This window comes from Ostrinia furnacalis, unplaced genomic scaffold, assembly GCF_004193835.3.
Source record: "Ostrinia furnacalis isolate ACB-3 unplaced genomic scaffold, ASM419383v2 OfSCF2663, whole genome shotgun sequence".
Lineage (NCBI taxonomy): Eukaryota > Metazoa > Arthropoda > Insecta > Lepidoptera > Crambidae > Ostrinia > Ostrinia furnacalis.
This window is the reverse complement of record NW_021132902.1, coordinates 342,309-364,435: the sequence shown is the minus strand read 5'-3', so window position 1 is coordinate 364,435 and position 22,127 is coordinate 342,309. Positions and strand designations below refer to the sequence as shown.

Sequence of the window (22,127 nt, the reverse complement as noted above, 5' to 3'; positions counted from 1 at the left end):
TAATTCAGATCGAACTTCACTTGGTAAGTTCGTTTGATCATCTAATTATTGATGACACGTTAGAGTATTATCTTGCTAATATTGTGAATGCGAAAGTTTGGATGTCTGGATGTCTGGACATCTAGATGTTTGTCTCTCTTTCACGCAAGAGCTACTGATCGGATTTTGATGAGACTATGCAGTGTTGTTGTTTATAGCCCAGAATGACATATTTGCTATGGTCTGTGGCGATCTGTGACAAACTAAATTTCGCACGGGTGAAGCTGCGGGCAAAAGCTGCATAGTAGTTTATACATCCAAATACATATGCTTAATAAATGATGTTATGATCCGTAATAAGTTTAATCTCACGTGAGCGAAGCCGCGGGTAAAATCTAGTTATTATTAAATTGACCTACATCTTTTTTGGGTTGTCTGTGGGGTGAGTGATTATTTAATTTTGTTCGGGTATCTGATATCTATTTGTCTGTCAAACTATAAACCTTAGTTTAAGATTATATTATCTGTGGTTTAAGTAATTTAAATTAATTACATTTTAAGTTAATTAACTTTAATTTAGTCGTCAAATGTGGCTCAACTTTATAGGGTGTCAAAATGTATTCTCATAATAATATTATGTAAGTAAGTTATTTGTAATGTTCTAGTTTTCATCTTTTGGAGTTTGCGGTAATCCGAACGGTAGATTTACTTTAAGGATATTCCAGGGAAACCTATAATTAGCCATACTTATTGTTAAGTTACTTTAAGATTTATTCATTGTAACGCCGTTGGTTCCTAAATAAAATAAAAAAATAAAATAAAATCCCTATATTGTCGATAATCCACCAGCTCGCACTAAGCGCTTCGTTAACTCTTTTATTTAACGCAAGCACCTAGAGACTGGAATTCACTGCCTGCTGCTGTCTTTCCGAACTACAGGCATTTACAGGGCAGGTACATAACATCCTAGACTGCATCTCATTTAATATCAGGTATGATTGCAGTCAAATGTCAAATACCTGCTCTGTTCTACATAAAAAAATCTGACTTTACTGGTTTGATACTGGGGTAGCAAAGCAACAGCTTAGTGGGATAGAACAGCGGTTCCCGAATGGTGGTCCGCGGAACCCTGGGGTTCCGTGGAAAGGCCGCAAGGGTTCCGTAAAAAATATTATCCCACGTTTCGTGACCGTCGTTGTTCGCGCGCACCGACTTGTTTACGCACAAGGGAGGGGCAGGGCGTGCGGGCGGAGTAGTACGGGGGTTCCGCTAGGAAAAGTATAATCAATTAGGGTTCCTTGGAAAAAAAAATTGGGAAACCCTGGGATAGAACACTCTTCAAAATTTTCCTTGCTTTGAATGAAGTTACCCATACTTAAACCAAGAGAGTGTAAGAGGAGTGGCTTTTGCTATAAATATAACTTACGCGGTCATCATTCCAGTTGGAGACCATCACGAAGAGCACCATCGGGAAGCCTTGGGGTGTTCCCTTGGGGATGAGCATGTGGTGCGGCCACCCACAGCCACAGAAGTCGAACTCGGCAGCAGCAGCGGAGCCCGGGTCTCCAGGGCGAGCGGTCTGGTCCATGAAGGTCCGCTCGTATGGGATGGTGACGGAGGAGTCAACGCTGTTGCGGCGGATGGTGTTGTTGCCGGCGTTCACTGGAAAGATGACGAGGTAAGTCATTACTTTGTTTTTTCAATTGATTATTCGTTATTTAATTTTTACCGACAACCCCATTTTGAGGATCCGATGTAATAGATATTTAGCGAACCCTTAATACGATTAGTCATGATGACGAGGTAGAACGGCTTTCGGCGTATCCTCGTGATTTCTTTAAGGTTTCTGTCGAAGCACCATGACTAAATCACTAAAATTAATTACTCAAGTTTTGGTTGTTTGAAAAATAATTAAAGGAATTAATGTGTTGATAACATTGAGATTTGAGACAGAAAATGACATCAAGTAAGGGAGAATTTTGAGGTCACGTTAGATATGAGGTAGGTAGTTAGACAGTTTTAGTGAGTCACCTTCGTTTAGGGTACCTACCTATATTCCAATGAGGGCTATCGTTTTTATACTTAACAGTTGGCACCCCTGGCGATTGACAAGACCTTACTCTACAGTGGCGCCATCTTGATGAGTGCAAATGCGATAGTCCTCCTACCACTTTAGCGCTCACAAGTTGGCGCCACTGTCTTCGCTACTAGCAAGTGACAGGACCTTACTCTACAGTGGCGCTAACTGGTGAGCGCTAAAACCATAGCCCTCATTGATTTCATCTGTGAAGACATGCATCACAGCCTTGGATAAAGACACAAAGGTTGCGGCACAAAACCATACAACGATTAATAGTGTATACTCACGCGGCTGCGAGAACTTGTCGAGCTCGATGAAGAGTCTCCTCTGCTCCTCGAAGCGGAGAGGCTGTCCGCTCTCGTCGTTGACCGGCGCCAGGAAGATGCGGAACATGCCCATGGCGGCAGCGCCACTGGTATTGTTCACCTCGATGCTGTAATGGAAGAAGAATAAAACATTTGCAAGGATCTATCACAAACTGATAACGTTGCGGTCTTTCCAAGCCTAGGATTTAACACTTACTACTAAAATCTGAAAGCTTTATCGTCAACATCATCTAATGCTAATGCAGGCACTGTCTCCACTGAGCAGAAGCGCGATATAAGGAACGAGGAATCTATCACAAACTGATTTTGATGCTGTCTTTCCAAACCTAGCAGCTCTTACAACTAAAACTTGAAAGATCTATCATCATCATTAGCTGGTTAGCGACACTTTCTTCTTTACCATAGGCAAATGGAGAATTTGGCCTAGACTCCCCACACTGGGTAGAAGTTGAAAGTTTTGTAAACTTGAATAATAATAAGACCAGCTGAATAACATTATACTTACACATAAGTGAACTCGTCGTGCTGAAGATGAGTGAACTTAGCCAGCACACTTCCTCTCGGGGTGAAGTCGAGTCCCCTGGCCAAGTCTACCATGCTCTGCTCCCATTGAGTGCCGAAGGTGTTGCTACCGGCAGGGCCCTCAACGCTGATGGAAGATACGCGGATTCCGGGGAAGTCCAGCTAGAAAACAACAAACCAAGTTACTAAAGGAATGGATGAAGAAAAGACCTTCAAGATAAGGTCAAGACGCCACATGATCCTTGATGATAAAGTCATACAGGAACTTGTTGCGGAAACATGCTGTAACGTACCCTGTCATTCCCGTACTTGGGCAACTTGGTCTTATGCAGGTCGAAGACGTCGTCAACAAATGCGTGCCAGCGGTAGAAGAACGGGTCTCGCATGGCGGTGGTGGAGTCGCCCATCACGCCGTATTGCTCCTGGAAGACCAAACAATCATTAGTACACCAAACAGTATTTTATATTGAGCTAAAAATCCATGAAGAACAGAATACATTCCAGAGAGACCAGACCAGTGGCTATCTTTGCTTGGAATAAAGTAAAAAGCAGTGTTTAATTAATCGTTTGATAGGAACGAAATAAACGCCTAAATAAATGGTAATCTCTGCCTGTTTCCAAGAATTCTAGGATCAAGGATCCAGGCCAAGCCTGGAGACTACATGCATCTATATCTTATTCTGTGAAAAACTTACAGAAGTAGAAAACAAAGATAAATGAGTAACAATTTTAAAGTCATTTAATCTATGTTTTTGTAATAAGTGATTTAATTAATGCTGCTGACAACGCCACTCTTGTAGCGGAGTTTTGGGCTGACACTGTGTAGGTTTGTTGTCGACACGATGAGAAAAAGATAAGTGAGAGTAAATTACCAAGTGCCGATGGTCGGGGTCGTGAGCGTACGAGCAGATGACGTGGCCCATGTTGTGAAGATCCCCGTAGTAGCCGCGGTTGGGGCTGAGGATGGAAGACTCCATGAGGTTGCCCAGCACGTCGATACCGGTCTCCTCCGTGAGAGGCACTTTGCGGTTGCCAGACTGGTGGAAAACAAAATGTGATTATTAAATAATTCAAGAATAGAAAGTAAGACGAAAAGAACAGTTCCAAATAAGGTATCAAGACTTTCATGGAGTAATCGCTGATTCGGTTGAAAAAATATGCTTGACTCCTTGCTACGCGTTTGGGACTATTCCTACCTCTCGTTCCCACCCCTGCAACTCCTGTGTAACCAGGATCTACAGGTTACTACCTACATGTTTATATAGTATATGTTTCATCACACGGTCTATTTAATAAAAAATATGTCTACGTACGACGATGACGGCATTCTCCTCGATGGCCTGGAGCACTCGGTCCCTCCATCTCTCCAGCTCCGACACCTCGATCCTGATGCGGTCCACGGGCCGGTCCAGGTCGCGGAGAATCGAACCTGCGAACCTGTAAGAAGTACCTAGTTACGGGACTATTCCCACCACTCGTTCCCACCACTGCAACTCCTGTGTAGCCAGGATCTACAGCTTGACCGCCGATAAAAACCCAACCAGTGAAGGTCTGGTAGGATGATCTCACAAAACTCGTAATATTTGAATGATTATCCACTAAACCTGATCAAAACTGCCTTTTAACCAAGCTATGCTTTCAAAGCTGTTCTAACATGACCATTGCTTGAACTCACCTTGGTGGCCAAGCGCGGCTGGCGACTTGGGAGTCCAGTTTGGGGAAGTAAGCCTCTTCGATGGGGGCCCTGAAGTTGGTGTACCGCACCACGCGGCCCAGACCGTTACAGAAACGCTCCGATGTGTATCTGTAAAGAAAAAGTCACTTTCGGTCAATATTTGGTTCAATAATACAAAGATCTGACAAAAAGAGAGTGGCTAAGATAAAATTGATGCTTCAATACATAGTGTTTGTCCTTTAAAACGAGCCAAACATTTAGGTACCTACATAATTCGATTCTTACACCCGTATTCACAAATGATGCTTGCTTAAGTGAAGCAGCAAAGTACAGAGATGAATAGAGCTCTGCGATTGGTTCACGTGTCACCCTGTGCACGGTAATATACATGATAGTATTACCGTGCCCTGTGCGTCCACGCGCACTGTAAAACCTCAAAGTAATGTTTGTGAATACGGGCGTAAGTCATTCTAAAAAACTGTCCTCTAGGTTGTCGGGAAGATCGCTTTATAGCGATGTGCCAAAATTGTGCCGTCTCTTTTGTGTATTTCTTTCTTGTCTTGTCTATTATTCTTCCTTTTAAAAGGAACTTCTTTCAAGACACTCTGAGTCAGAATACTTTCTCGCAAATTGTCTCTCCTACCTGGCAATGATCTGCTGGTGCATGTAGTACAGGAGTTCTCCCCTCCTGTCCTTGTTGACGATGGCGAAGTCGGTCTCAAAGGGGTACACCAGATGCCAGTGCCAGTGGTGCAGATTGACGCCGATGTCCTCGCGGAAGTACGCCACGCGCTGCTCGGGCTCCAGCTCTGAGGCTGTTAGGTTCGTCGGAATCTCCACTGGCATCTGAAGTAGACAGGGTAAATGTTTTAACAGATGCCTTTTCAGGAAGAGTTCTACTCCTGATTTTAAACAACGGGGTAGTGGACGCCTTAGTCAATTAGCAAACTTTAAATGAGCTATAGAAATGGAACGCTCCCATAGATTTTGTATGATAAAGGGGAATAACGTCATCAGATCACGAAGTCTAATGACTGACTTTACTGATAATTTTCGAATTGCTCGAAAGCTCGAAATCGAATTTCACGGCGTTTTCTTGGATTTGATGATTAGTGGTATCAAGAATCAACTACCCAATTTTAATGTGGCATCAATGATGACAGTGAGAAAAAATTGCTATTTGAACTAATGTTTGAACCAAATAAACTATTTTTCTTCTTCTTCTTCTATTCCATTATCCCAAGTAAAATGTGATTTTGAGGACATTCTAGATAGTTATTTTGTATCAACTTACCCTGCTGCCTGTGGTCACAACATTGGAGACCTCCCTCGCTTTGCGGAACACCTTGGGGTCCATGAACTTGTCTGGGAAGGTTTGGACCAAAGTGGGTACGTTGAAGCCCTTGGTGTCATCTCTGAAAATGGAAAAAGATGGATTTTGCATCACAGTCTGATTGATAAAGATTGTTATAGGAGCATAATTATCTTTGTGAAGTTCTCCCATCTTCAACGTGGCGTTGACATGAAAGTTTTTAGTACGAGACTACTTATTCCCACCTCTCGTTCTTACCGCTGCATCTCCTGTGTAGCCAGAATCTACAGCTTGACCGCCAATAAAAATTCAACCAGTGAAGGCCAAGTTTGTCTCGGGGAAAAGTTAAACTACTAAGTTGTTAGTAGACAAATAATTTTACCTGTGAAGAAGTGCGACAGACAAGCAGTAGTTGAACATGTAAGGGTTGATGCGGAGCTGGCAGTACGTGCACAGTGACGTCAGGTCCTCTACGTTGCGCATACCTGGAAACGATGAAGGCTTTGATTAAACACTGATTCTACTTTTGCTTGATAACCATACAGTTAGCTGAAGACAAGATGGTGCAACCAAATGTTAAGAAGCAGCGAGCAACGCCTGATAACTTAAATCCTAAACTTGATCATGCAGGTACGATTGCCAACGTTGTAATGTAATAAATTTATACTTAACTAGCTGACCCGGCGAACTTTGTTCCGCCTTAATGGCAATAAATAAGCAGACTTTTTTTATTTCGAACGGGATAAAAAGTATCCTATGTCCTTCTCCTGGCTCTAAACTACCTCCCTGACAATTTTCAGCTAAATCGGTTCAGCCGTTCTTGAGTTATAAGCGAAGTAACTAACACGACTTTCTTTTATATATATAGATTATATTAATGACAGTGGGGTAAAAGGAAAATAAGGAGTGTTTAATTCAATATCAACACATAACGGTCGTTTTACCGGCTACTGCGATGTCCACACTCCACAGTGATTTGTGGTGCGTCGACAGTGGATTTTACCTTTTAATCTATACTGTATCTAGGTATCCATGTACTAGGTCTAGAAGCGATGGCTATGACTATGAACTTGAGTTCAAAATCTTCATTATCAAAGATCTTTAATTTGAAGTGTAATTTATCGAATAAAATTGGTTTAAATACAAACTGACTTGACCAACGCTGTCTCTATGTGGATCTTACCATGATAAACATAGATGGGTATAAAATGTTACCAACGGTGTCAGATCTTACCAACGAAGGTGTCGATGAGGTTGCCAGCCATCTCCCTGTGCTTCTGGATGAAGAGCGAGAACTGCTCATTGTAAGGCAGCTGCATGGGCACGCTCAGGTCTGGCAGCCCGATGTTCGCCACCGGCACCACTCTAGCGTCATCGGTCCCGAAGCGATCAGACAGCGTCGTGCTCAACGCCCTGTATTTGTCCGGCTGGAATGTACAAATTAGTCAATTAAAATCTACCTTCTGTGTTCATTTTGTCGTAGTCGTTTTCTTCATTAGTTACTGAAGGTCGTGTCTTTGACGAGTCCATCATAGGTCTCACAATCTCTCTCTATTTCTCCCGATGTTCGGCCTCGTTTTGGGCGGCTGTAAGTGAATCCCGTGTTATCACTGTGTTAATCAGAGCGTGCCGCGCGTCCGACGTCCGTTAGGACTGATTGATTTATCATTTTACGCATTGTAAAAGTATGAACATTAAGGACTTAAGGGATTTGCTCGTTGATTCTAGTTACTCTTACACACTACAGTTGGCTCAGACAACGCTAATGATCATAGAATAGTTAGTTGAACTAGAAGCAGACGGCATTCAAACACAAGACAGTGTCTTAGACACTAAAGGCTGTATAACTTACGTAGTAATGCTCGGGCAGCTGGAAGACTGTCTTGTCGTCGCCCTTCTGCATGAAGCAGGGCTCCGTGGGCCGGTCGAAGAACAACAGCAGGTTCTTTTTGGCTTCTGCGTCTGCCATTTTGACGACTGGAACATGGAAATTGAACATGTTTTAACATAAAAATGAATATGTGACTACGATCATCTTAGGATTAAAATTAAAAAAACCTTGAAATACATTAACACTACTTAATTAGCGAAATTAATTAGAAAGAACCGTAGCGTGCGTGCCTTACGTATTTACACATTCATGAGAATGAAAACTGAATTTCAATTTGTTAGTTCGTGTAAGTATCTACTCGTAGTAAAGTAACGACGCCCTGTATTTTGCGGCATCATGAGTAATCATATTTGATACAATCACGAATAGAATCAGGCATCCATAACCGAAATTAAATTTAAAAACAATTTTCCATGAAAATGCTATAAATTCCTCTAAAGGTCATTCGAAACCGCAACCGATAGCTTTGTTTGTAATCAGGGACGCGATTGTTTTGTTTTCCTGAATCCATATCAGAAACAAAAGTACCTAACTTAGCTATTAAGAGGCATCTTCTGGACGAATCTATCATTATGTAGTACATAATAGATACAGTCAGCGACAAATAGTTCATGACACACAAAGTGGCCAAAAGTTGATAACAAGAGGTGTTGCGAACTTTTTGGCTACTTTAGGCGCCACAAACTATTTGAGGTTGACTGTACATAGATCACCTCCCACGGTGAAAATAATGATCGCTATCTCTCTGATCAGCAAAACAAAGTAGAAATTGAAAAAGAGTAGAAAAATAAAGAAAAGAACACTCACCCAAAGTCTTCGCCGGTAACAAATAAAACTAAAACTTTTGGAAGTTGTTAGCAAGCCGTGTTGATCACGGCTCGACTGTGCTGGCCGGGAAGAGATGCCGCGCCTTTATACGGCTCCCGGGAGCGTGTGCAGGCTCCGTGTGCATGCGAATATCTGTTGTTGATGATAATTTGGGAATGGTGGTAGATAATGAAACAGATATTTGGGGAGTTACCTACCTTTGTGAATGTTATAGGTACCTACCTACCTACATGGATGGTTTACACGGCGCCTTCTAACTAAGTAAACCTAGATTAGCAAAGCCTTTTAACACGTACAGGCATCATTTTATAGAGGCTCCTTTTTTTGCAAATACTTACATAACCTGGACCGCGCAGAACCGATCTTTGTGGAAATCCTTGGGGGCCTTTGTCGAGCAGCGAACGTCACTCGGTTGAAACGAACGAACTTACATCTAACTTTTATAGATAGAAAACAGCCGTAATAAAATAGACACAATATTATATCGAGCAAGTTTCACTAGGGCCTAGGGTTGCCAGGTGTCCGGCTTTAGCCTGACATGTTTGGCTTTTTACAGTCGCGCCAGGCGAAAGTCCAGCTACAGAATAATATCAAGCGCACGCATCAGGATGTTGGGCAACCGATGATGATAGAATTCACTCGTAAGCTATGACACTAATTCCCCCTTAATCCTTAAATGCCCAGGGCCCCTAGTAGGTTAAAGACGGCCCTGATTGTACGGGATCGAACCCTCGACCTCATTGCAGTTTTGTTCATAACCACCGCGCCTATATCGATCGACTGAAGCTACTTATTTTAAATTCTTGAGCTATGTAGGTAATGTAAACTAGCCAGTTGTTAAAATATTCAAGGTCGACAGTTACAGTACTTAATTCTGACTTTTATTAGAATGTTAAATATTACACTATGAATAATTTTCCCTACTGCTTTATAGCCCATAGCGTGCTTTAAGGGGTTAAAAGTGGGAGGGACACTCGCATAAGCAGGGTAGGTTGATAGAACACCATAATGTAGAAGTGAGACTACATGAGCAGGAAAATTGAGTCAGATTTTTACAGACGATATTGAATTACCTATTTAGCAAACTGTTTCGTTTCGTAACAAACAAGTATTTAATCATTGTTCGGACCCATCCATCCATTTCAGAAACGATTGCAGTCACGAATGAACGTTAAAAATACAGACTTAACTTTTACATGTGACATGTTATTTTCAAACGTTTACAAAGCCTATAATCATGCGCTCAAGAACTGCAGCGACTGCAGGGCACTTTGCTACCTGGTAAAGTTTGACAACTTGCTGCGGACATGTCAAGATGTTATCCAAGTACCTAAGTACCTACCTACCCAAGGCCTTAAATAATAACGCTTTGGTGTTGTCTTTGAACAATACTTTTTTATTATGTAAAACCCTTAGATACCTTTTTTTTTTAGAACTCTTACTTTACTAGGTTTACTTACAGTACGACAGACGTATTGATAAGTACCGAGTATAATATCCGCTCATGATGTTTGTGGATACACTAACTTTTGCCCCCAACGGGATTATGAAGATTCGAACCCACGACCGTAGAACTAAGAGCGTAGGCACGCGAAGCACCCGACTACTAGACTAGAAGCCCGTCAAACTAGTAATGTTATGAATACATATTGGTTACCTATGAGTCATATAATGCATCCATAACATTGTAAGTTCACTGATATTTATTGCCTTGACTACTAATAATATGTTAGGTACCCTTTCACACTACACACGCCACATCGTGATATCACGGTACCTAGTACTGAAAGGTATCAAAGAGTGAAATAAAAACGACAATATTATTTTCATCATGCATTTTACTTACACAACATCATAGTAGGTACTAAAATAGGTACATAAATACATAAATCTTAAAATAGGTTTGCCTAAAATTGCTTACACCCAAAGTTGAAAAAGAAATTCAAGCAATATTAATTATGTAAGTAATAACACAATATTTTATACCAGAAGGAATGATTTGTGTATTCATAGGTGAGTAAGTTAGGTGTTAAAATAAATGCAGTGATAAATTAAAATTTATACAATTACCTCTAAAAGGAGGTCGTTAATCAATAACTCGAAACCATACAAAACTTGGAAGTAGGTATTTATGATCGTTCATCGATCACATAAATACTCGTAACTTACATAAGTAATAATTATTAGTTAAAAGCAGAAATATTTATAAAGAACTTACTTAGTTATATGTTGGTGATTAATGTTACTCGTTGGTAGACCTAGTTAGTACTTGGTTAAGTAGGTGCCCCTTTACTTTATAGCTAGGCCGTTGATGATTGATTCCAGGGTAATTTTTATTTTACTTTCTTAAGTAAGTAGGTATGTGAAAGACCTACCCGGAAGCGCTCATACCGACAGAGCGGCAGCAGACTTGCTTTCTGATACAAGCGAGAAAAGAAAATCAAAACAGCTTCAGTCATTCAGGAGCTAATAAGTAATGCACTGACAAGACAAATACTTTTCGCGACTGTTTTCGCGCTAATGTCTTTCGCGCTATTGTCTTCTCGCGCAAGTGGCCATAGTTACGCGCAAATGGCTTTTCGCCCTTGTATCTTCGCGCTACTAGTGTCTTTCGCGCAAGTATCCCGATATGCGAAAAGTAGGTACGAATACTCCCCCAGAATCCAAACCTCTACGCAGTAGAGTTACTGGAGTTACTTAGATCGTCTTTTGTCTTTTACAAACTTCAAGCTAATGTAATTCGAGATCTCCATTGTGTGCGTGCGTGCCCTCTTTTAGCCTTTGTTATTTACACAAGCACTCAAAATTCAGCCTCCATACATTGTAAAAAATGACCTTATATTCCTAGCTGTCGGCGGTCTGTGACAACTTCTTAAAATGTTCCCTCCTGTATTTTTATGTGAGACCGATAAGGTTGACTTTAACCGTCTAATTAAAGATAAATACCTAGGTATTATTTTTGTTTTTCTCCCGTTAGGTGTAGGTAATTTGATGTCACAAAATAATGTGAGGGAGTGTGAGGGCAATTGTGTAATGTGAAGACGCCTCATACATTAGTGAGGGCAACTAGTTGTAAGGAGTGCAACAGGTTTTGGTCAAGGCAACTAACTGGTTTTAGTGAGTGCAGTAGTGAGGGTCGCCTGTTCTATTGATAGCCTCTCTGAGGGCCGCTTGTTTAGTGAGAACAAATTGGTGAGGGCCACTTGGTCATAGGGAGGGCCGCTTGGTCATAGGGAGGGCCGCTTGGTCATAGGGAGGGCCGCTTGTACTAAGGAGGGCCGCTTGTTTAAGGAGGGCCGCTCGTTCTAGGGTAGCTTGTCCTTGGGAGGACCGTTCGTTCTAGTGAGGGCTGTTCGTTCTAGTGAGGGCCGTTCGTTCTAGTGAGGGCCGCTCGTTCTAGTGAGGGCCGCTCGGTCTAGTGAGGGCAGCTTGTCATACGGAGGGCCGCTTGGTCAAAGAGAGGGCCACTTATTCATAGGGGAGGGCCGCTCGTAAATAGGGAGGGCCGCTTGTCATAGGGAGGTCCACTTGTTCATAGGGAGGGCCGCTTGTCATAGGTAGGGCCGCTTGTCATTGGGAGGGCCGCTCGTCATAGGGAGGGCCGCTTGTCCTAGGGAGGGCCGCTCGTTATAGGGAAGCTTGTCTTTGGGAGGGCCGCTTGTTCTGGTGAGGGCCGCGCCGCTTGATATTTAGGAGGGCCGCTCATTCTAGGGTAGCTTGTCCTTGGGAGGGCCGCTTGTCATAGGGAGGGCCGATTGTCATAGGGAGGGCCGATTGTCATAAGGAGGGCCGATTGTCATAGGGAAGGCCGATTGTCATAGGGAAGGCCGCTTGTCATANCACAAAATAGTTGTTACAACCAACCTTGTGTTGGGTCTAATTCTCGTCACTACACTGCACAACTTAAAATAATTACGTTTTTTGTCGGTAAAAACGTCCTGGTGACGTCACTTAAGCATTTTTCTTATACTGCGTGCGGTCGTTGCGCGTGCGCACAAAGGAATGAGACCGCTCGGACACCGAGCCCACAGCGTGGTAGGGGTGGGGTTGCCCGCTCTTTTGTTTTTTACTACTACTACGCTGAATATTGTGTGCGGATAGGCTTGTCGTACAGGGGTACTACTACACGGTAAAATAAATCTCGGAGGCGAAAGCAGGATAATTGAATGTGGTTATCATTTTCATTTTCAAAGTTTTTTCCCGGGCGTGTCCCCTTTCCAAAACTACCTGTTTGTCTCTGGCTGTCAAAATATCTCTAATTCAAAAATTCATCTAATTTAGTTCAGTGGCTTAAGCGTGAAAGAGTAACAAACATCCGTCCATCCTCACAACCTTTTAAATTTATATTTTACTTACTAGCTTTACCGACGCCTTCGCCTGCGTGAAATTCAGTTTGTCACATCCCGGGGGCCTTTAAGCTATTCTTATAATACATACTGTACAGTTTCATCAAAATAATTTCTATAGTTTTTGCGTTAAAGAGTAACAAACACGCATACATCCACAATCACTGTCGCGTTCAAAATATTGGTAGTAATTAGTAAGTTTGTTGAATTTTTCATGCTGCGACAAACATCTTTTAATGTTAATGTTAGGTGTAGGAAGATCTATTTAGTTTTACACTAAGGTAAAATCAAACAGAACGATTAATTTTTAACAATTTATTAAAAATATTCTTAAAACCTTAAATCATGATTAGTCGAAGGCAGTGTCGTTTTACATTTTTTTTGAGTATTTTATACTGTAAATTTTTTATTTTTTAAAATATATACAGAATCACTAGAACCAAGGTAACTCATTACCTAAATTATGCATACACACATAGTTGGTAAGTAACCTTAACATCAAACAAATCTTGCTACTTAGAGCGCTCAGTTTGGTATCATAATTATGGCAGCTTATTAATATAGTACATTTATTAATCTAGGTTAAAAGACAAAAGGTACGAGTGGTCGATCGTAGAAATATCCCTCTTTTTCGACGAACGGTGGTCTAGTCGTGGGAGGTGGGATGTACACTGGGGGTCTTGTTGTTGGGGGTGGGATGTATACAGGGGGTCTAGTTGTTGGGGGTGGGATATATACAGGGGGTCTAGTTGTTGGAGGCGGGATGTATACTGGGGGTTTCGTTGGTGGAGGTGGGGGTAGATATGTGGCTGGTGTTCTAAATGTCGGTGGCCTCGTGGGGGGAGGTGGAGGAGGTGGAGTCCTCCTGGTTGTAGAGGGAGGTAAGTAAGTTGGGGGTGGGGTTCTTGGAGGGGGAGGCCTTGTTGGTGGTGGCGGAGGTAGGTATGTAGCTGGGGTTCTGAATGTTGGTGGCCTAGTAGGGGGAGGCGGAGGAGGTGGGGTTCTTCTGGTTGTAGTGGGAGGTAAATAAGTTGGTGGCGGGGTCCTAGGAGGGGGAGGTCTTGTTGGTGGTGGTGGAGGTAGAGATGTAGCTGGGGTTCTGAATGTTGGTGGCCTAGTAGGGGGAGGCGGAGGAGGTGGGGTTCTTCTGGTTGTAGTGGGAGGTAAATAAGTTGGTGGCGGGGTCCTAGGAGGGGGAGGTCTTGTTGGTGGTGGTGGAGGTAGAGATGTAGCTGGGGTTCTGAATGTTGGTGGTCTAGTGGGGGGTGGTGGAGGAGGTGGAGGAGGTGGAGTCCTCCTGGTTGTAGAGGGAGGTAAATAAGTTGGGGGTGGGGTTCTGGGAGGGGGAGGTCTTGTTGGTGGTGGCGGGGGTAGAGATGTAGCTGGAGTTCTGAATGTCGGTGGTCTAGTGGGGGGTGGTGGAGGAGGTGGAGGAGGTGGAGTTCTCCTTGTTGTAGAGGGAGGTAAATAAGTTGGCGGTGGAGTTCTAGGAGGGGGAGGTCTTGTTGGTGGCGGTGGGGGTAGGTATGTAGCTGGGGTTTTGAATGTCGGTGGTCTAGTGGGTGGAGGTGGTGGAGGTGGGGTTCTTCTGGTTGTAGAGGGAGGTAAATAAGTTGGTGGCGGGGTCCTAGGAGGAGGAGGTCTTGTTGGAGGTGGGGTTCTAGGAGGGGGAGGTCTTGTTGGCGGAGGTGTAGGTGGTGGAGTACGTCTCGTTGGTGGTGGAGTTGGATACGTGAATGGAATTTTAGGCGTCGGATAAGTGTAACCCGTCGTTTGGAACTGATTTCTTATTGTTGTATAAACTGGAGGTCTAGTTGTCGGGGGTGGTGTTGGCCGAGGAGTTGTAATGGGGCGTCTGGTTGTAGTTGTGGTTGGAGGGGGTCGTGGCGTCGTCCGAGGCGTTGTGGGGTATGTGAAAGGAATGCTTGGGGTTGGGTAACTGTATCCAGTTGTTCTGAATGTAGCCCTGGTAGGCGGTGGTGTAGCCCTGGTAGGCGGAGGTGTATACCTGGTAGGTGGAGGTGTAGCCCTGGTAGGTGGAGGTGTATACCTGGTAGGCGGTGGTGTAGCCCTGGTAGGCGGTGGTGTAGCCCTGGTAGGCGGTGGTGTATACCTGGTAGGTGGAGGTGTAGCCCTGGTAGGCGGTGGTGTAGCCCTGGTAGGCGGTGGAGTTGGATACGTGAATGGAATTTTAGGCGTCGTATAAGTATAACCGGTCGATGTGAACAGATCTTTTATTGTTGAATATACTGGAGGTCTAGTTGTCGGGGGTGGTGTTGGCCGAGGAGTTGTAATGGGGCGTCTGGTTGTAGTGGTGGTTGGAGGGGGTCGTGGTGTCGTCCGAGGCGTTGTGGGGTATGTAAAAGGAATGCTTGGGGTTGGGTAACTGTATCCAGTTGTTCTGAATGTAGCCCTGGTAGGCGGTGGTGTAGCTCTGGTAGGCGGAGGTGTAGCTCTGGTAGGCGGAGGTGTAGCCCTGGTAGGCGGAGGTGTAGCCCTGGTAGGCGGAGGTGTAGCCCTGGTAGGTGGAGGTGTAGCCCTGGTAGGTGGAGGTGTATACCTGGTAGGTGGTGGTGTTGCCCTGGTAGGCGGTGGAGTTGGATACGTGAATGGAATTTTAGGCGTCGTATAAGTATAACCGGTCGATGTGAACAGATCTTTTATTGTTGAATATACTGGAGGTCTGGTTGTCGGAGGTGGCGTAGGTCGCGGAGTTGTAGGAGGTCGTCTAGTTGTAGTGGTGGTTGGCGGGGGTCGTGGTGTCGTCCGAGGCGTCGTGGGGTATGTGAAGGGAATGCTTGGGGGTGGGTAACTGTATCCCGGCGTTTCAGAGTATCTTATTACAGGCGGTGGTGGCGGAGGTGGAGTCCTGTAATTGAGAAAAAAAAGAACAAATTATTTTGAGTTATTGTATTATTTTTAGCGAGCGATGTTAATCTGGAAATTAAAAATAAAGAGTTTTGGCAGTCAATAGGAAACAACTATAAATCCCATAATCATACAAGTGCTTAGGAAAATATGTGTATAGAGCATAGAGAGAGAGAGAACTAAATGTTTCAATAACTACGTCGAAAAATCTTATAATGCAGAAAGTAGTGTTTTTAATATAGATAGAAGGCAAAATCTTAAATTGAATTGCCTATAGGCAGAAATGAGTAACTCCATAAACGAACAAAGTTGGCTGTCAGAAGCCTAATAAGCTAAAGTGGAAATGGTTAAAGCACGTGGTGCAAAGTACCGGTAACGGTTAGGAAGCAAAGTCATAAATTGAGACTGCGCAATCAAAACTACAGTAAGAGTTGAACACCTGCCTATTGAATGCCGACCTCGTAATTTAACGGAGCCCGCAAACTTTCAGGATCGAGTTAAAGTAGTGTTAGGTAAATAAATATTTTTTTCTATAATTTAATCAATCATTTACACTACGTTGAACGTTGGCTTTAACATACATAAATTTTGTAATAGAATTTTAATAGTTTAAAATGTCAGTAAAGAAATCAAATAGCCAAAAATCTACTTGTAACGTTACACCATGCACCGTACTAAATAGTTTTTACATGAGTTTTCTTGAAACTTTTTGCGAATACCCCACCCCTATTGTAAAACAATTCATGAAATCAAAATTTGATAAAGCCTGGTTCGTGAGCACGTAGAATTTTGTCCAATGACCCCAAGCTACCCATCCTTATCGCTCGCGCGTAATTATGTTGCTGTCGCGCTCGCACACTCACTGCGGGCGCCCGTCGCACAGTCGCGACAGCAATATAATTACGCGCGAGCGATAAGGATGAGTAGCTTGGGGTCATTGGTCAAAATTCTACGTGCTCACGGACCAGGCTTTAGTTAAAATGTAATGTTTAATCATCCGTAATCCGAAATTCATTCCTTGCCCACCGTGCACGAAGCAGTTCATGTTAAAATAGGATTTGTCGGTCCATACCTTATCAGACGTGGAGACGTCGGTGGTTTAGTCGTTATGGTGAACGGTTTATTTGGGCGTTCATACACGTAGCCATCCTCGGTAGCAGGTGAATAGGGCTGTTTTGGAGAAAGGGGGGTAAGGGGTGGTAAAGTTGGAATGGAAGGAGGAAGCGGCTGGACAGGCTTTGGTGGAGGTTGAATTGATGGTATGTTTATTGGTAATCTTGGGCGCTCTACGATACTGGTACTGGAAGGAGGTCCTTGGGGTGGTAAAGTTGGGATAGAAGGTGGCTGGTAAGGGTTCGGTTGATTTTGGATAGGTACTATGTTTTTTGGTAAATTTGGGCGCTCTACGTTGATGCTGAAAGGAGGGGCTTGGGGTGGTAAGGTTGGGATAGAAGGTGGCTGGTAAAGGTTCGGTTGATTTTGGATAGGTACTATGTTTTTCGGTAAATTTGGGCGCTCTACGTTAATGCTGAAAGGAGGAGCTTGGGGTGGTAAAGTTGGGATAGAAGGCGGCTGGTAAGGGTTCGGTTGATTTTGGATAGGTACTATGTTTTTTGGTAAATTTGGGCGCTCTACGTTAATGCTGAAAGGAGTAGCTTGGGGTGGTAACGTAGGGATAGAAGGTGGCTGGTAAGGGTTCGGTTGATTTTGGATAGGTACTATGTTTTTCGGTAAATTTGGGCGCTCTACGTTGATGCTGAAAGGAGGAGCTTGGGGTGGTAAGGTGGGGATAAAAGGAGGAGGAGGCTGACTGGTAGGAAAAGGAAGGAAGAATCAAATTTTTAATCTTCCATATAACTTCTGAACAACCATTATTGTAAGCTATCCATGAGATGATTTAACGAGTCGAATCATCCGTTATCCCGAATTTATTGATGATCAAAGCGTGTTGAATAAGATATTGTTTTTAAAATGCTTACCTTGGAGGCGGGATGTACTGCTCTTTAAAGGGTATTGAGGGCGCCGGGTAGAAGTATCCATCTTCGTCTAGGTCGGGTCGGATGGGGTCTCCGAGGACCGCGTAGTTTTGGTTTGAGTAGCTTGCTATGGCCCGGGCGGGGCGCGCGGCCTGGCAGCTGTGGTACACTGCCAGTACCAGCACAGCGATGTGCAGTGACAGCCTCTGGAAGAAGATAACGTAATTTATTCAGACTATGTATTTTTTTTCATGTTGTGACTATGAAATATAAAATATTAACGTTTTCCCGCCGATTTGCACGCAACGATTTCAGTAAAAAAAATGTACAAAAATCTAGTCTGCCTAATACATATCGGAATGCTTANTCACACTGTATTTAAATCTTATACAAAATATAAGATTTTAAATATACAAAATTAAAAATATAAAAAAAATTAAACCACTTTTGATCGGTGATGGTAAAATAAACGTAATCACCAATTTGAGTATGTCAACAAAGTTAATGTATTCCTAATCGATTTAAAATTCAAAAACATTTCCATCTCCAAGGATATGTTTGTGTATGTTGCAAGATTGACATTCTCTAGTACCTACTCCTATTTAGATAAAATATTTTGTGTAACCTTTGAGGTCAATAATATTAGCAAATAAGTTACTTTGACTAACTACTACTGTATTTTTATAAGTGTATTTTTTTTAACCTTAAAATTGTAGACTCTTATACATGTGTAAATTAGCCACTTAGTTTTTTGTCCGTTAACTCTGCTAATTGTCAAAATATATTATTAAGACAAGTGGATATCGCTATTATTTTATACATTTTTTAACTATTAGTAACAAAAATTGATAGTTTAGTTATTATGTACCAAGTACCATTAAGTGTAATATGTACCAAGTTGTGTGACTTATAACTTAAATCCTTGTTTTTTATTCAGTTTCTATGATTATTATTACAAGTTATTTAAATAATGCAATGCGAAAGTTATATTATACAAGTTGGTTCAAAAGGTCGCCATAAATTAAACATTAAAGATTTTTAGACAAAAGGTTGCATTTGGAAATTGCATTTAATATTTATAGGTCAAGGTCAAATATTTTTGACTCAAAATTTATACCTATTATTTATAAATTGTTCTAATATGAATCAGTAATAAGAATAACTGCTTTTTTTCTACTTAACGATCTTGAGGAAATATTGCCCTCAATGCCAAATAATCATGATTGAANAAGCCTATTGCGACTTTTTCTGTAAATTGATAATGTTATTACTAATATAAATAAATTACTACATAAACACTCTAGAACTGTAACTACTAACAATTCCTGTTTATAACGTATACGTGTATAAGTATAATGTAATGTATACTCATATTGTTACGGTCTATAATTCATAAAAACAATTTTCGTTTTTGTTTTTTCATTTATTGAATCCAAGCCATCATCATTAATTTCCCATACATTGAACCGCAGGTTCTTCATACATGTTATTTCCCTACAGAATTTACATAACAAAGGTCTCGATACATGTTTATTGCGCGCGATGACAAGTCAGGCGCTCATCTAAATCAGATTTACAACAGTAATCGACTATAAAATATCGCCAATATATTTCGTATATTAAATAAATAAATAAATAAATAAATCTTTGGACAATTTCACACAGCGCCAGCTAGCCCCAAAGAAAGCAACTTAATACTTGTGTTAACGGATATACTACTTATATACTTTTTTTTTTAAATACATAAATATTATACATAGTCACACCCAGACCCGTCACAGAAATTAAAATTCATCATTTCAATTTCTGCCGGCCGGGAATCGAACCCGAGACCTCTCGGCATAGTAGTCCGTTCTGAACCACTACACCAAACGGCCGACAATTGTAAACGATTCGATCCTTCTTGTATTAAAAACTGTTTTTATGACAGGCCAATTAGTTGTGCGTCAGAGAATCTAGAGAAGAAGCTCAAGGTGTTCTGGTAGACTTCGGTGGAATGTAACCGGGTTTGCGAGTGGTCCAGCTGTGGATAATATAGCGACGCGATATGATGATTAACTAAAAATCTATCTATATTTATAAAAGGGAAAGCTCACTGATTGACTGACTGACTGACTCACTCATCATGAAATCTCAGAAACTACAAGTGCTAGGAGTCTCAAATTTTGCATGGGGGTTCCTTTTAGAACTTATGAACGAATTTACGAAACTCCACTCCTAAGGGGGTATAAGCACGCGTACGGAGTCGCGGGATCATTTTGATCTGATCATTAATTTGAAGAATCAATTTTTCAAATCCGTCAGCCATGTTTATCAAGTAATCCTAAGATTACTCAATATTTACTTATTTTGAGGTGCTCGTACGTTACCAAAATTATAATTTACAAGTTTTTATTTGCGTTTGTGGGCGAGTACTTAGCTGCTATTGAAATCAATGTTACTAAAGTGCGACGTATTAGGCAATTAATCTTCTTCGCCTTGACTGTCCTTATCGTATTTGTCGGGTACTTTTTGTAATTACCTAATGTATTTAATAGACTTCTTTAACTTTCTACAGATTCAATATTAGATTAGAATCCTACTTAGGTTTCGATGCTTCTGTGCAATGTGCCATTCGCATGCATTGACTGCCTTGTTCGTGAGAACAAAATAATAAATCTATGGCATTTAGAGAAAATCGTAAAAGTTGAGGGTAGTACCATACATTCACTCAGGCGTAGAGCGTAGTTGTACGACAAAACAAATAAAGATCACGGATGTAGATTCAAAGTGCGCTCAGCGTTACAAGAAGTGGCTTCTCTCGATTCGGAATGGGATTCGATTATTGAATATCTGAGCAGTAAACTTCATTTGTTTGAGTCAGCTGTTGTGCATGCGGCTATTTTATAGTCATTACTATTTTTAGCATTTGAACCAATTGTTCCGTAACCATTTATGCAAAGCACAGCCAGCCCTCGCGTGTAGATCGAATACTAATTTGTATTGATACGAGATCCTCAGGGAATGTGTTTTTATGTTCGTTCATATACGACTACTAGCGGCCGCCCGCGACTTCGTACGCGTGGATCCCGTTTTACCCCTTTAGGGATTGAATTTTGCAAAATCCCGTCTTAGTGAGCACCTAAGTTCTAAAACCCCCATGCAAAATTCTTCTAGCACTTGTAGTTTCGAAGATTTCATGATGAGTGAGTCAAACAATAAGTGACCTTTCACTTTTATAGATAGAGATAGATTGCAAATAATATTGCGTATAAGAACCCTCTCCCACGGCAATCCATTTTTGCGGGATCCAGTAATGCAGGACCCTGCCCGGGACTGTCGTGTGAACACAAAAGTGTGTGTTTGACATTCGAATTCCAAATTCGAATGGATCGGTTTTTTGCGGGACACTGCAATCGGGGTGTAAATGCTAATATTAAAAATATTAAAATAACAGTGTAGTGTGTGTCGTGAAAGGTACTTTTAACGAGCAAATGCGGTCGTAAATACATCGACATAATGTACGGTGTAATTCATAGCGAGCGACCGCCAGAGTTGACCCCTGCACACTGACACAACCTATGAACAAACATGGTTTGGGCAACCGTGTGTGTTTATAAGATGTAAAATAATAAAAAAACTTTCTTGTACCTAATACTAATCGTCTTTGAAGGATAAGAAATATGGTGTAATGATCTGTGTTGCGAGTAATGTAAAATGCGCGACTACCCTCTTTTAAATTTTTATCAACGCATTTTTAGTGTGGCGGCCATTACTCGCAATTGGGTGGGGTCACTGTAATGTGGCGTAGTCGTTTGCGCGAATTTAATTAAAATTAAATAATTTAAGCTGATTAATGAGTGCATGCATATTGTGTAGTGATTTGTCTATTAATGTGATTATTGTGTTGAGAATGAATTGTTGAAGTGAAACAAGGCGGCATCATGGTAAAAAAGGTCAGGCACTAACCTCTTTACGTTTTAATACTATGAAATTTTTGTGCATTGCTTTTCCTTCTTGTGGATACGTCATTCCTTTATTGTGATTATTATGGTGTTTATGCATTTGTTTAATCAATTTTTATTCCATATCATATCTATGCTATCGTCTATCAAGCAGATCACCGCCTTTTATTGTATTGTCTGCTTACGCATAAGATGTGTAAAATCTCCGTAAGAGAGCCGAGACGGGTTCACATAGGCATGTTTTGCAAATGTATTTGTTATGTGTATGTAGTTTTATTGTACACACATAGAAGCACAGAGGAGGTTGCATTATTCACTCCATGGTAAGAGGTCCTGTGGTAAAAAAGAGTGAGAGAGTGAGAAATTAGCGTTCCCAAAGA

The 22,127-nt window shown here is 41.8% G+C and overlaps 2 protein-coding genes and 1 long non-coding RNA gene across 4 annotated transcripts in view; 1 reads left to right on the top strand and 2 right to left on the bottom strand.

Moving 5' to 3' along the window:
• Positions 1-753: 753 nt before the first annotated feature.
• Positions 754-8,704, bottom strand: LOC114356121 (phenoloxidase subunit 1). The gene is made up of 14 exons (XM_028309214.1): positions 8,593-8,704; positions 7,747-7,871; positions 7,129-7,321; positions 6,277-6,379; positions 5,877-5,997; positions 5,226-5,428; positions 4,583-4,711; positions 4,221-4,344; positions 3,780-3,944; positions 3,201-3,329; positions 2,891-3,069; positions 2,347-2,492; positions 1,406-1,641; positions 754-774 (listed from the first exon to the last, which is right to left on the bottom strand). Exons 2-14 carry the CDS (start codon positions 7,861-7,863, stop codon positions 754-756), a joined length of 1,866 nt encoding a protein of 621 aa, XP_028165015.1. The 5' UTR covers positions 7,864-7,871; positions 8,593-8,704.
• A 4,802-nt stretch (positions 8,705-13,506) lies between these two features.
• LOC114356127 (proline-rich extensin-like protein EPR1) overlaps positions 13,507-22,127 on the bottom strand; it is a 37,236-nt gene continuing 28,615 nt past the window's right edge. Inside the window, exons 2-4 of one of the 2 annotated variants that reach the window (XM_028309225.1) lie at positions 17,807-18,009; positions 16,900-17,637; positions 13,507-15,828 (exon numbers count right to left, since the gene is read on the bottom strand). In XM_028309225.1, coding sequence (XP_028165026.1) covers positions 13,542-15,828; positions 16,900-17,637; positions 17,807-18,009 — 3,228 coding nt within the window. In that variant the 3' untranslated portion in view covers positions 13,507-13,541. The remainder of the gene's footprint in view (positions 15,829-16,899; positions 17,638-17,806; positions 18,010-22,127) is intronic. The other variant, XM_028309226.1, reaches the window with a different exon arrangement.
• Positions 21,604-22,127, top strand: part of LOC114356129 (uncharacterized) — a 36,239-nt gene continuing 35,715 nt past the window's right edge. The window contains exon 1 of the long non-coding RNA XR_003656168.1: positions 21,604-21,738. This is a non-coding gene — a long non-coding RNA (uncharacterized LOC114356129). The remainder of the gene's footprint in view (positions 21,739-22,127) is intronic.

Bases quoted from the DNA above. Each gene is read 5' to 3' on its own strand.
- LOC114356121 (XM_028309214.1), bottom strand. From the start codon at position 7,863: ATGGCAGACGCAGAAGCCAAAAAGAACCTGCTGTTGTTCTTCGACCGG. The intron at 7,322-7,746 runs GTAAGTTATACA...TGTACATTCCAG, and splicing joins AGCTGCCCGAGCATTACTAC to CCGGACAAATACAGGGCGTT. The intron at 5,429-5,876 runs GTAAGTTGATAC...TGTCTACTTCAG, and splicing joins TTGTGACCACAGGCAGCAGG to ATGCCAGTGGAGATTCCGAC.